This window comes from Gymnoscopelus braueri, assembly GCF_963280865.1.
Source record: "Gymnoscopelus braueri genome assembly, chromosome: 14".
NCBI classification, from domain to species: domain Eukaryota; kingdom Metazoa; phylum Chordata; class Actinopteri; order Myctophiformes; family Myctophidae; genus Gymnoscopelus; species Gymnoscopelus braueri.
Window position 1 is genome coordinate 6,759,625 of NC_137619.1, and position 13,626 is coordinate 6,773,250.

General features: G+C 43.3%; 1 protein-coding gene across 1 annotated transcript; it reads right to left on the reverse strand.

The window, feature by feature from the left end:
• Positions 1-3,835: 3,835 nt before the first annotated feature.
• Positions 3,836-5,404, reverse strand: LOC308100479 (phosphatidylinositol-glycan biosynthesis class W protein-like; the record flags this gene model as incomplete). Its single annotated transcript, XM_080449544.1, has 1 exon — positions 3,836-5,404. One exon carries the CDS (start codon positions 5,402-5,404, stop codon positions 3,836-3,838), a length of 1,569 nt encoding a protein of 522 aa, XP_080305670.1.
• Positions 5,405-13,626: the final 8,222 nt, after the last annotated feature.

Consider the following 13,626-nt stretch of genomic DNA (forward strand, 5'->3'; position numbering starts at 1 on the left):
AAACCTCTTCATGAGACACAATCTGAGAAAAACATGAACAAACTCAGTCAAAACCTCAACAAACTCTACAGGTTGGATTCATTAAAAAGTGAAAACTAAATAAATAAGTAATTAGACAGCAGAGCACAATATGCAGGTGCTGAGTACCCTGCATGTTGGTTATGACATCATGAAGTGATACATACAGTAGTACCCTGCATGTTGGTTATGACATCATGAAGTGATACATACAGTAGTACCCTGCATGTTGGTTATGACATCATGAAGTGATACATACAGTAGTACCCTGCATGTTGGTTATGACATCATGAAGTGATAAATACAGTAGTACCCTGCATATTGGTTATGACATCATGAAGTGATAAATACAGTAGTACCCTGCATGTTGGTTATGACATCATGAAGTGATAAATACAGTAGTACCCTGCATGTTGGTTATGACATCATGAAGTGATACATACAGTAGTACCCTGCATGTTGGTTATGACATCATGAAGTGATAAATACAGTAGTACCCTGCATGTTGGTTATGACATCATGAAGTGATACATACAGTAGTACCCTGCATGTTGGTTATTATGACATCATGAAGTGATACATACAGTAGTACCCTGCATGTTGGTTATGACATCATGAAGTGATACATACAGTAGTACCCTGCATGTTGGTTATGACATCATGAAGTGATACATACAGTAGTACCCTGCATGTTGGTTATTATGACATCATGAAGTGATACATACAGTAGTACCCTGCATGTTGGTTATGACATCATGAAGTGATACATACAGTAGTACCCTGCATGTTGGTTATGACATCATGAAGTGATAAATACAATAGCACCATGCATGTTGGTTATTATGACAACATGAAGTGAACACAGACAATGTGTTGGACGCCAACAGGATAAGTGGGCACTAAGGAGGAGTGGGCACCTCGCTGTTAAATTGTCTATTTCTTCCTGAATATTACAAAATATAATATTTGGAAAATGTTTTAAAGTAAAGTATACATCAGGGGTGATGCAACTTTGATGATGGAGAGGGCCACTATATTTCCACACTCATTCCAGAGGGTCACATTAAATATACTGTCAGGACATTCTATGTCACACAAAAGTAGCAACAATAGCAGATCTAAGCTCAAAACGCGTCGCAGTGTGACGCGTTTGGAGCTTGTATCTGCTATTTTTGATTTTTTGTGTGCAGTTTTTTAAGTGGAATCCGGAACATGACAGAGAGAGACAGACCGAGAGAGAGAGAGAGAGAGACAGACAGACAGACAGACAGACAGACAGACAGACAGACATGAAATAGTTTGAGCACCACTGATATTCATCAACACATAAGTTTGTTTCATCAAACTGTTAGTATTTCTAAGACATTGTAAAGCTTCTCAGGTCTTATTTAATGTGTTAAAACACACAAGATGAAGAATCAATGTCAGCTTGTAAAACTTATTAGGTCAACATATTATTCCCACAATGTTTCCAAGGCTGTCTCTATCATTTTATTCACAAAGATCGGATAACATTTCCTTCTCTATGCTTTTATTCACACGGATCGGCTTGCATTTGAAAAGGTCGTTATCTTTGTTTCCCGTAATAATAATATACAGTGCCAGCCGTAGCAGAGAGGAGCCAATACCCTAGTTATAATAATTATAATAATAATTATAATAATTATAATAATATACAGTGCCAGCCGTAGCAGAGAGGAGCCAATACCCTAGATGTAATAATAATAATAATAATTATTATTATAATAATTATAACAATATACAGTGCCAGCCGTAACAGAGAGGAGACAATACCTTAGTTATAATAATATTACAGAGAGGAGCGCCAATAAGCACATGATCCTACATCCTCTTCTGAACACAATGTCACAATAGGGGAACATTACCACCAAAAATTGCCGATCTACAAGCTCACAACATGTCACATTTTGACATTGTGTTGTGAGCTATTTTTAGTGACAAAAAAAGGAGGGGGCCCATTTGTACACCCCCTTGGGGACTCCGGTCAACAAAGTATATAGTTGTAGTTTTGACGATGATTATAAAATATATGCTTTATGTGTTTCTGATACTAGATTAATAATTATACCATGTACGTACGTGCGTGCGCCCGTGTGTGTGTGTGTGTAGGGCATCCACCAAAAAGTAGGCTTTGACTTAAGTCGACTTAATGAACACAAGTCGACTCCCACCAGGAGAGGTCGAAAGTCGCATTTTTATTATTTTTATTTTGTTTAATAAAAAAATATATGTATCTTTTTTGTAATCATGATATGTGCTCCATATGTGCATGTGTACAGAATTCAAACTGTAGGATTGGTTATTGACAAGGACAGAAGTGATTCTTTCCTTTTCCAACTGTGTTCCATTGGCAGTTCTCAGCCATTAATTAACGAGCTCTTTGCAGCCGTGCCTCTGCCTTAAGTGGCGTACATACTAGACGGAGATGGGGATTGACGTACGTCGGGGGTGAGGAACTGGTACGTTCTTTATGTCAGTGCATTCATAGTTTGACACGTTTCTTATGCGTGATTAGGGCCAAGAGGCTATTCATCCTCCAGAGGGAAGCAGTGAACATACATCAGGTACGTCAGGTTGAGCTCAGAGCTCAACCTGACGGATGACATAATCGACGGACAAACCCCCCACCCCCCCCCCTTTTTGGTCTCCCCCTCCGTTCCTTATGCTTACTTAAGGGTCTTACGTCGAGTGAATAGGCCTTTAGATGTGCCGTCCTCCGCTCAGCTGCTCTCTGTCATTGACAGGCTGAACTGCACTGTGTCTCAGTGATTGACAGGCTGAACTGCACTGTGTCTCAGTGATTGACAGGCTGAACTGCACTGTGTCTCAGTGATTGACAAGCTGAACTGCACTCTGTCTCAGTGATTGACAAGCTGAACTGCACTCTGTCTCAGTGATTGACAGGCTGAACTGCACTCTGTCCCAGTGATTGACAGGCTGAACTGCACTCTGTCCCAGTGATTGACAGGCTGAACTGCACTCTGTCTCAGTGATTGACAGGCTGAACTGCACTCTGTCCCAGTGATTGACAGGCTGAACTGCATTCTGTCCCAGTGATTGACAGGCTGAACTGCACTCTGTCTCAGTGATTGACAGGCTGAACTGCACTCTGTCTCATTGATTGACAGGCTGAACTGCACTGTGTCTCAGTGATTGACAGGCTGAACTGCACTCTGTCTCAGTGATTGACAGGCTGAACTGCACTCTGTCTCGGTGATTGACAGGCTGAACTGCACTCTGTCTCGGTGATTGACAGGCTGAACTGCACTGTGTCAGAAGTAACAGAAACCCACTCTTTATCTTGTTGGATAAATGCATCCAACATTATATAGGCCTGTTATTATCCATGGAATCTATAATATTAACATTAAAACAAAAGCCGTACATTTAGGGAGAAGGGATCGCTTTAGTCTATATACCATGAAATCCAGGTAAGTGGGCCTCATTCACAAAGTGTGCATAATATGTATATATCTGATACTAAGGCATAATTAATATATCTGTGTTCTACGATAGTCTGACGCATTATTGTTGTCGCTATGGTGAATGTGTTCGTTCACATAAAACTAAGATAATATATATATATATATATATATATATGCGTGGTACAGTAAGACATTGATGCTAAAAGCAAAAAAAAAAGTATTTTTTCCTGTTTCCATTGTGGTCCTATGTATTCAATTTATCAACAAATGCAAAACACAATAGGCTGTGTACAAAGGAGAAAAAGGAAAAACGGCGACGGTGTTTGACGATAGGAATTTACATTTACCTCTTTGTTTTAAGATAAATGATTTCACCAGAACTTTACTGTAATTCCACATATATGTAAAGTGTGCATCACACAACAATTTACGAACATGTACGACGCCAACAGACACACTGAGACGTAACGTCCGCTGTTGAACGTGTCGACCGTCACGTTGATCAGACCGGTCATCACGTTCGCCAGCATGAAGAACAACAGCTGGTTCCTGTTGATGGCTTGAAGAAGACAAGGTCCTTCTTCCACGACATTGCTTCTTCTCATGTTGTCCTTGTCGTGTGGATTCCATGAGGACGGCACACAGTAACACGCCGCTACGCTCTGCAGGTAGAGCAAGACGATGTCAGCCATGCCGAGGCAGGACATGGAGAACAAGCATTGGGCGACGGTCCAGACGCAGAACGGTGCGTTGGCCATTCGACGGGACGCCGGCTCGACGGTCGTCTGACACACGTGCAACGCACAGTACAGCACACAACTCCCTAACAGGAAGGAAGCCGTTACTTTGAGCCATTCCTTCACTTGCGTCTTCGGTCGCATGACGTAGAGCCCGATCTGGACTCCCGCCATGTAGATGGCGAGGTACCCGGCGATGGAGAACACGCCCTCCTTGTTGGCGTGAAGAAAGCCCTGCGTCCGCTCACCGTCGTTATCGATGACGAAAGATTTCAGAGCCGACGTCTCGAGAGCAAACTGATAAAAAACGCATAACAAAATGGCGAGCAGCCACGACCTGTCGACCGGGAACATTGTGAAAAGCACCGAGGCCAGGACCCTGACCGCCGCCAGAGTGAAGAAGAAGTTCCAGTGAAGACCGTATTCCGTCACGTGCTCGTGGTAGTCGGCCATCTTGACGCTCGCCAGCCTTCCCAACCCGAGAGCGACCAGTGGCCAGACGGACAGCAGTTGCTTCCTGACCTGATCCCATGGGGATCCACCAGGAGGATCCTTCTGTCTCCGCCGGGCCTCTGGACTCACCAAGGCGTTGGCCAGGACGTAAGCTCCCACGCCGACATCCATGAGACCCGTCCCGTAGGTTTCCGTTTTGGCGAACCTCCTGGGGAACGCGTGGAAATCCACGGCCAGGATGCTGATGGCCGTTTTGACGTTTACGAACGCTCGGAAGGAGGTCACGAAAGGAACCCGGCTCTGGCTCTGAACGTGACCGTGGAGGAAGGTCTTCAGGGTCTTCTGGAGGCGTCCGACAGTGCTGTGAGGACGACCGATACTACTACTACTACTACTACTACTACTACTACTACTACTACTTCTGCTGCTGTGGTAGATGTAGAAGGACAGACACGCTGAGACTAATGCCGGGATCGCAATGGCCGAGTGGAGAGCGTCACTGAGGACGGTGTAGGACAGAACCAGGGGCAGGACGGTCACACAGAAGTCTAGGAGGAGGTCCAGATAGAGACAGATCCACGGGGACGGCTGTGGTGATGGAGACACTTTGCATCGACGACACAGAAGGAGCAGCAGCAGTCCTCTGACCAGGAGGCTCAGCGGGGCAATCGATGTGACGAGCGCCACTTCCCCGACGCTGGTGCCGTTGAGGTTGCTGACGAACGCCACCTTCAGCTCCCGCTGAGACATGTTCGACCACAAACCTTACAGTTCGTCGTACGACAGAAGGACGAGATGCCATCATTACGCTTAATGCAGATTCTGAACCGAGAGCCGTTGTTCTGATGGGTATATGAGGCGTACATGATGACGCATGACGTTTGACGTCATCACCTGAACCTAAGTATTGTTGCTCTCGGCACAGAAACCTCTTATCTCCATATTTAAACTTTTTGTGTTTTTTCGTTAATTAACCAGCCACTGGCAAGAATGACGAGATTTGTGTTTTCAGTGGTTTTCCACCAGATGGCGCTGTACGCTACCCTATGAATGATGCTTTCACTGCCAGATGACGACAGACCCGGATTAGACGTCATTAAAAAAAAAAAGTCTTTTTAACTTCCTATTTATTTCCTGTGGGGAAATGGCTATATCTCCGTTCCTCTTGCTTTACGGCAAGAAACAAGCCTCATTTAACTGGTCACATTACCGTGAGCGGATAAATGTTTTGGTCGAGACTCCCGAGACCTCCGTGCGTGTAATGAGGCGATCACGGGTAATAGCCCATGATTTTTCAAAGGTCTGTAAAATCGCTCGTTTTCGCTGGCAGTAGCGTCACACTATTACACTATTACTCTGGCGGTTAAAGAGTTAACGCCCTACTTCATCATGACTAAAAAATCTGCAGAATGTACCTATAGTCATTTCTATTGGTTTAACACTAATATTAGCGGCAGTGATGTCGGGGAAAATCTATGCATGCAATTAACACTTAATCAACCCATTAAGACCGGAACACATCTGTGCCATTTTTAAGATTTATTTGGCTATTCAAAAATAGCAGATCTACAAGCTCATAGCGCAGCACCGAGTGCCGCGCTATGAGCTTGTAGATCTGCAATTTTTTTAAATTGTGAAAATTTGTGCTATAATATCAGTGGTTCTCAAACTTTTTTATGGACCCCAGAATAATATGTATTTGGCCGTGGACCCCCATCTCAACATGTGTTGTTCCAGGAACCCCCCAGTAGCAAAAATTTGAGTAAATAATGTTAGAAAACTTTAAAAATATATATATTCAAAGATTTGCACAAATGTTCAAGATTTTTCAAAACATAGTAGATCTACAGGTTCATACAGCGGCACTCGGTGCCGCGCTATGAGCTTGTAGATCTACAATTTTTGAATAGCCAAATAAATCTAAAATGACACTTGAGTACTTCTTCCACCACTAGGTGCTACCTAAAATAAATACATAGAATGACACCAAATACAACAAATAAAGCAGAATAAAAGTCACTACAAAATAAAGCAACATAACTAGGAGACAGATCATGACACAAGTCATTTTTAACCCTTATATAATGTTACTTTGTCCTATGAGAGTGTCTTATGGTGAAAATAGCTGATCTACAGGCTCACAACGTGTGACATTGATACATGTTTGAATAATGATATTCCACACAAGGTTATGATTGCTAACGGAATATCTAAAACCAGGATAATAGGGGGGGGGGGGGAGAACTGGAAAAAAGAATTGGCTTTACAAAAAAACAACTAACAGAAAGTGGATTGTGTATTATTTATAATAACAATAATAATAATAATAATAATAATAATAATGTGTTTTTACAATGGACCTCACTTTGTGAACCACTATTTTACATTACATTACATTACAGTCATTTAGCAGACGCTTTTATCCAAAGCGACTTACAATAAGAGCATTCAACATAGGTAGGCAAGAAAACTACTAATCACCAGAAGTCTTAAGTGCATTCTCTTCTAAAACAAGCAACTAAGAGTATACCTGGTGCTAAGGTAAAAGTACAATATGTCAGCTACATACTTTCTTAAACAGATGAGACAAATAGGAAAATCAAATGAGCAAGAGCTAAAACGAATAAACAAGATCCAATTAAACAAGAGCTCGTACAACTAATTGACAACAAGTAGGCAAGGCAAAGAGGAAGGGTAGTGTTTCCTGAAGATATGGATTTTCAGCCTGCGGTGAAAGATGGGCAGTGACTCTGCTGTCCTGACATCAGTGGGGAGTTCCTTCCACCACTGTGGGGCCAACTTGGAACTCTCAGGCCCTTTTCCTATGCGATGCCGTCGATGAAGATGGATGCATGTTCTCTCCTCGGTCTCCTGCAGTCCGCTATCAGCTCCCTGGTGTTGCTGACATTAAAGTATAAAGGCAACATATGTGTCGCCACACGGATCAATGACCTTAAAGAATGAAATGAAAAATATGTCTATATTAGAGCATACATGGGCAACTGGCGCCCCTGAAGCCACATGCGGCCCCCACCTTCACTTAATGCGGCCCGCAGGTTAATATCGGAATACTGATATATTATTGATTTCAGCTGTTACAATTCCAAACATGCAAACATGACCCGCTTTAATTACTTCAGTCTATATTAGTAGCTTAATGACGGGTATTAAAAGTCTTTTTTACGTCCATTGTATTTGTATTTAAGTTCATAAAGTTAAGATAAGTATAACTAAATGCATTTTTAACTAAATAAAAATGCTGCTTTTCAGGATTTCAATTCAAAAATAGCAAAAACAAATTCTGGATTCCAATTCAAAAATAGTAAAAAAGGCAGACCTACAAGCTCAAAACACGTCGCACTGAGACACGTTTTGAGCTTGTAGATCGGCTATTTTTGCTACTTTAGTGTGACATAGAATGGCGAAAAAAAGTTAAAATACGGAGAGACAGTATATTTAATGTGTCCCTCTGGAGTGAGTGTGGAAATATAGTGGCCCTCTACATCATCAAATTTGGTCATAATGTGGACATACCTAACAATAGATGCAAAAATAAATAAATAAGATAAAATAAAAACATGTGTATTCTTACATCAAAAGTCCCTAAAAGCCCAAATGTGATTACTTCCTGTCAAAGAACTGATGAATAAATATGAGTCATGATTTCATCCACCTGTGTGATTCCTCCAAACACACCTGATGTTAATTAAACAGGTCCGCCCTGTTACAATCAACGTGTTTGAGAAAGACCCCATTATGTCTAAAAGCCCCCCTATATATTAACATGCCAGATAACCATATGCTGTATACATGTGGTAACGTCCTTTAATTGTGTTGGCGGGCCTAGAATCAGTGATAATCATCTCTATTACAGACACATGTTTACAGGTGGTATAGAACTGGGTGAAATTAGCTTTTGTGTAACAAGCTCCATCGCTTTGCTTCTTTCCAGAAAAGAGAAAGAAGAGAGAGAAGGGCAAGGGAAGGAAAAAAGAAAGAAGGGGAAAAAAGAGACAACAACGTATCTACATACTTACACGCAGTGATGAAAAAGGTACTCAATTTGTTTACTAAAGTAAAAGTATCAATATTGCAATGTAGAAATAGTAAAAGTCCGGAATTCAAAATGTACTTGAGTAAAAGTACAAAAGTATTGGCATCAAAATGTACTTTAAGTACCAAAAGTAGAAAGTACTCATGCAGAATGTCCCATTTCACAAGTTCAAAATATATACAAATATTTTAAAATAGTAGAAATGTATATAAGGCTGAAGTGGTTAATGTATGTTTTGTAATAATCTTAATCTGCAAAGTAGCCTAACTAGTAATTAAAGTTTTCAATTAATTGTAGTGGAGTAAAAGTACAATGTATGCCTCTGAGATGTAATGGAGTAGAAGAAAAAGTACAAAAAAATTGAAATACCTCAAAATTGTACTTAATTAAGTACATAATTTGAGTAAATGTACGTAGTTACTTTACACCACTGCCACCTTCCTAGTTAGCAGTCTTGTTTAGCTCTCAAGTTGAACTGAAAGTCAAAGTGTTGCATTGATCTAAAGTTAAACAAAAACTAAAAAAATGAAAGAAAAAAGAATGACCGTAAAGTATCCACAAATATGACAAATTAACCAGAAAAGTGTGTTATTAAATTTCTTCAAAAACTCCCACAACAACACATCTCTGGAGTCGTGATTGAACATACAGGGGTTGACACGAAGAAGGGCTGCCCGTCCCGGGGCAGGTCAATAAAACGGGCAAATAAAACAGGTAAATGAAACAGGTAAATAAAACGGGTAAATAAAATGGGTAAATAAAACGGGTAAATATGACTTTTGGGCAGGTGGAGTTTGCTTCCAGGTTGCCTGATCACGCAAGTCTCACAACCGTCTTTAGTTGACTATAAACACAACATGATATCTGTCTAAACACCTGAACGTGGCCAGAAAGCTCCCCCCCCTCCCCGACTTGTGTCGCCTGTGCTGCAGTTCCCTATTCAGTTCCCCAACCCATGTGTTAAAATACAAGAATGCAGCAAGCAGCTTATAGCCTTCCTGATGTCAGATAAACAAGGGAACCAGGAGACCTGGGTACTGCCAGACCCCTAGTGGTTGAAAGATCAGAGCACTACGTCACGCTAAGCTTGGCCAATCAAAAAGAGGACAGAAGACAGACCTCTTTTATGCCCATGTATGGACGAAAACGTTTGGAGAGGGGGACCGACAAAGCCTCACGTAGGCCCGAAAAGAGGACAGAAGACAGACCTCTTTTATGCCCATGTATGGACGAAAACGTTTGGAGAGGGGGACCGACAAAGCCTCACGTAGGCCCGAAAAGAGGACAGAAGACAGACCTCTTTTATGCCCATGTATGGACGAAAACGTTTGGAGAGGGGGACCGACAAAGCCTCATGTAGGCCCGACCCCCTGGGTCTGGCAAAAACCTACTGACGTTTGTTTATGGAATGGTCAAAGCCTAGCACCAGATATAGCCTACTATTAACTCTATGTTAGCACAGGTCAGATATACTATAACTCTATGTTAGCTTAGCACCAGATATACTATAACTCTATCTCTATGTTAGCACAGGTCAGATATATTATAACTCTATGTTAGCACCAGATATACTATAACTCTATGTTAGCTTAGCACCAGATATATTATAACTCTATGTTAGCACAGGTCAGATATACTATAACTTTATGTTAGCATGTGTCAAGTCAGGCGAACGTAGTAAAGCCTTGACTTCCGCTCGGTGGACTTCAAAATAAGAGTGCTTTGTCAAGTTATTGGAAAGTGTCTTCTGATCTGTGGAACGTAAAATAAGAGCACTGTTAGCCTGTAATGTGCTGTTTTCACTGTATCTACACTTAACAAAATAAAAAAAAACAAGTGTGAATCCATAGGCATATTCATAGCTTACAGGGCCTGATAGCTTATTCAGATATTTGGCATAAATATTGAGGTATGTCATGTTTCATTGCGCAGCCCCAGAATTTGAAGTAGAAAGTAAAAAATATGTTTAAAATTGAACGGTAATTCAATTTGTACCATCATTTTATAATGGACCATTTACTTTTTGGCAAAGTGGGCATGACCTTTGGGCAAGTAGAACATGACCTCTATGTCCTAACCAAAAAAAACAAAAAAACTAAAACAAAAAAACTTAAACTAAATAACAACAAGGCTTGTGTGACACATGTGAGGTGAGGACCCCCAGTGAGGACCCCCCAGTGAGGACCCCCCATCTGTCCCCATTGTTATGGTGTGGGACTCCCTCTTTCTTTGGTGTTTCGGTGGGCGTGGTTGTATGCCTAACCCTAACCTCACAGACACTATGCCTAAACCTAACCTGAATACGGATCTAATATCCCTTTATTTTACATTTATACATTATTTCATTGTTTTATCTAATGCATAAATCAAAAACACTTTTTCACATAAATAAAATAAAAAAGACATTTCATACATTTGAAAAAAGAAAAAGTAGTGAAAATAGCAGAGCTACAAGCTCAAGATCATTATGAGCAATTATGAGCTAAAAGCTGATAACTGTGATCTCTTCCATTCGTTGTCAGCTTCACCCAGCTGATGGCTGCCCACAGAGGAGCAGGAAGGGGCTCAGTGTCTTGCTCAGGGACACTTCCACACATTGCTGACCTGGCCTGGAATGGAATGGAACAACCAGGTTCAAACAAAACTATTTTTGTGTTATCCTTTTAGCATCATTCTTTAACTGTACTTCTGTACTTTTTTGGAAACTGGTAATAAAGTATTCAATCACTCAATCAACAAAAACATTAAGCTATGCCCCCAAAGCTCACAACACGTTGCATCACATCGCAATGGATCATCTATTTTTACTAGTTTGGGAAGACGGATCCGTCTCCGTCCCAATAAACGGCCCGTCAGAAAGGGCCGTGCACCTCCATTCATATTTATACCCTTACCCAGGAAAGGGGGCGTGGCTGTGGAAAGGGGGCGCGCCTGGAGAAAAAGCTCCCAGAGAGTCAGAGGGTGCAATATGTTTGTAACGCCACTAGATGGAGACTGGTCTTGTCTGTGTTTGTATGACAGTCCAGAGCTAATCTCACCAAAAAACAAAAAACGAAAGAAAACAAAAAAAAAAACGCTGGACCGATCAGCACACTGCCAGAAGGCCAGAGGACATACTTCCACACATTTAACATGTTTTATTTTGTTTTTAATACTAACTTTAATTTGACATAAATGTTATTCACCGGGACTCAGATCAGGCTGTGTAACCTTTGCTCAAATGTGTGAGTGACACATAGTGAGACGCATCACACGCTGGTCACATGACATCCCAGATCACCCACACATCCCATAGATTACTATTCTCACTCTGCCCGTTAACTCATTCAGTGCCAGAGGTAACACATCGTCTATAGCTGCCCTTGCCAGCGATTCCTTTAAACAAACGTTTAAACGATCATAGAATATTCTTCTTCACAACGATCCACCCGCCGATCGCTTTAAAAGACAAGCTTGTAGATCTGCTATTTTCAAATGGCCGAAATGTACATAGGGCTGAAGAGGTTAATGCATGTTTTGTAATGATAATCTAAATCTACAAAGTGTAACTAGTAACTAAAGTTTTCTAATAATTGTAGTGGAGTAAAAGTGCAATGTTTTGCCGAGATGTAGTGGAGAAGTAAAAGTACTGAAAATTGGAAATACCTCAAATACCTACCTAAAAAATACCTCAAAACTGTAATTAAGTACAGTACTTGAGTAAATGTACTTAGGTACACGCCACTGTCTATACGGTCTGGTGCTGTTTGGTTTGGACGTAGAGCCGCTCCCACATGTCGGAGCGCTGCTGCTCAAAGCTGAGCCTTTTCTCCAGCTCCGTCAGACGAGACTGGAGCTCCTCTGTGTCTCCTGGAGCGCCTGGAGCTTCTCCTTCCCCAGGAGCCTCGCCGCCGCCACTCTGCTCGTCTAACTCCGTGCGGAACTGGTCTGCGACGCCACGCTCTTTGTCCACCTCGTCCTTCAGCCTCTGATTCTCCAGCAGTAAGGCGTCGGCGTCCGCTCCCTTCTCCTCCAGGTCGGCGTAGCGGGAGCGCAGGCTCTTCATCTCGTGGTGCAGGTCGATCAGGGAAACCCTCTTCCACTCCAGAGACTTCTTCAACAGCTGGTTCTCCGCCGCCGACCTCTCCTGCTCCGCGTCCATGGTCTCTATGGCCTCCATGGCGCTGCCCAGCTCGGCGGCCAGCTCGTCCCTCTGGATCCGCACGGTGGCGTAGACGCGGTGGAAGACAATGACGCCGACCAGAAGCAGCACCAGGACGGCGCACGTGTTCAGGCTGCTACTGAGGAGGCGTGCCGTGGCGGCGGCTCGCCGAGGCACAGCATGCACCGGATGAAGAAGAGGTTCCTCGATGCGTTCCTGGGATCGGACCGCTTTGCGGTCGGGCACCGCCACCTCGGGCTCCGTCCCCTTACGGGTGGTGGTACTGCCGCTGTCCTTCCACCTTCTCCTCTGCACCACCATTCCTTCCTTCTTGTCCTCGTCGACGCTGCTCTCCGCCACCGCCGGCTGCTGCTGTGCTGGAAAATCAGTCCCTGCCGCCGTGTTGTGCTGCCGGGCCCCCCCATGCGTTCCAAGGGACACGTCCTCATCGGCCGGCGGTGTCTCCTCTCGTGTCTTCGCCGCGTCTCCCGAAGCCGTCCGGACGTCCAGGTTGTCGCCGCAGAACTCCTCCGTCCCCGCCTCGGAGGCGGCGGACGTCTCGTCCGAGGTTTCCTGTTTTACGGCGTCGTCGAGGGAGTTGGCTCTCTCCTCCACACGCCCGGCGGAGGAGGAAGGCACGTTCCGTAGCTCCGGTTCCGTGACCGGAGCGCTCTCCGGGTCGGTCGGGTTCCGTTGCTCCGGCTTGACGACCGGGGAACTCTCCAGGAGGTCAGAGAGGTTCTGAGAACTCTCTGGGTCATGGAGGTCCTTCAACTC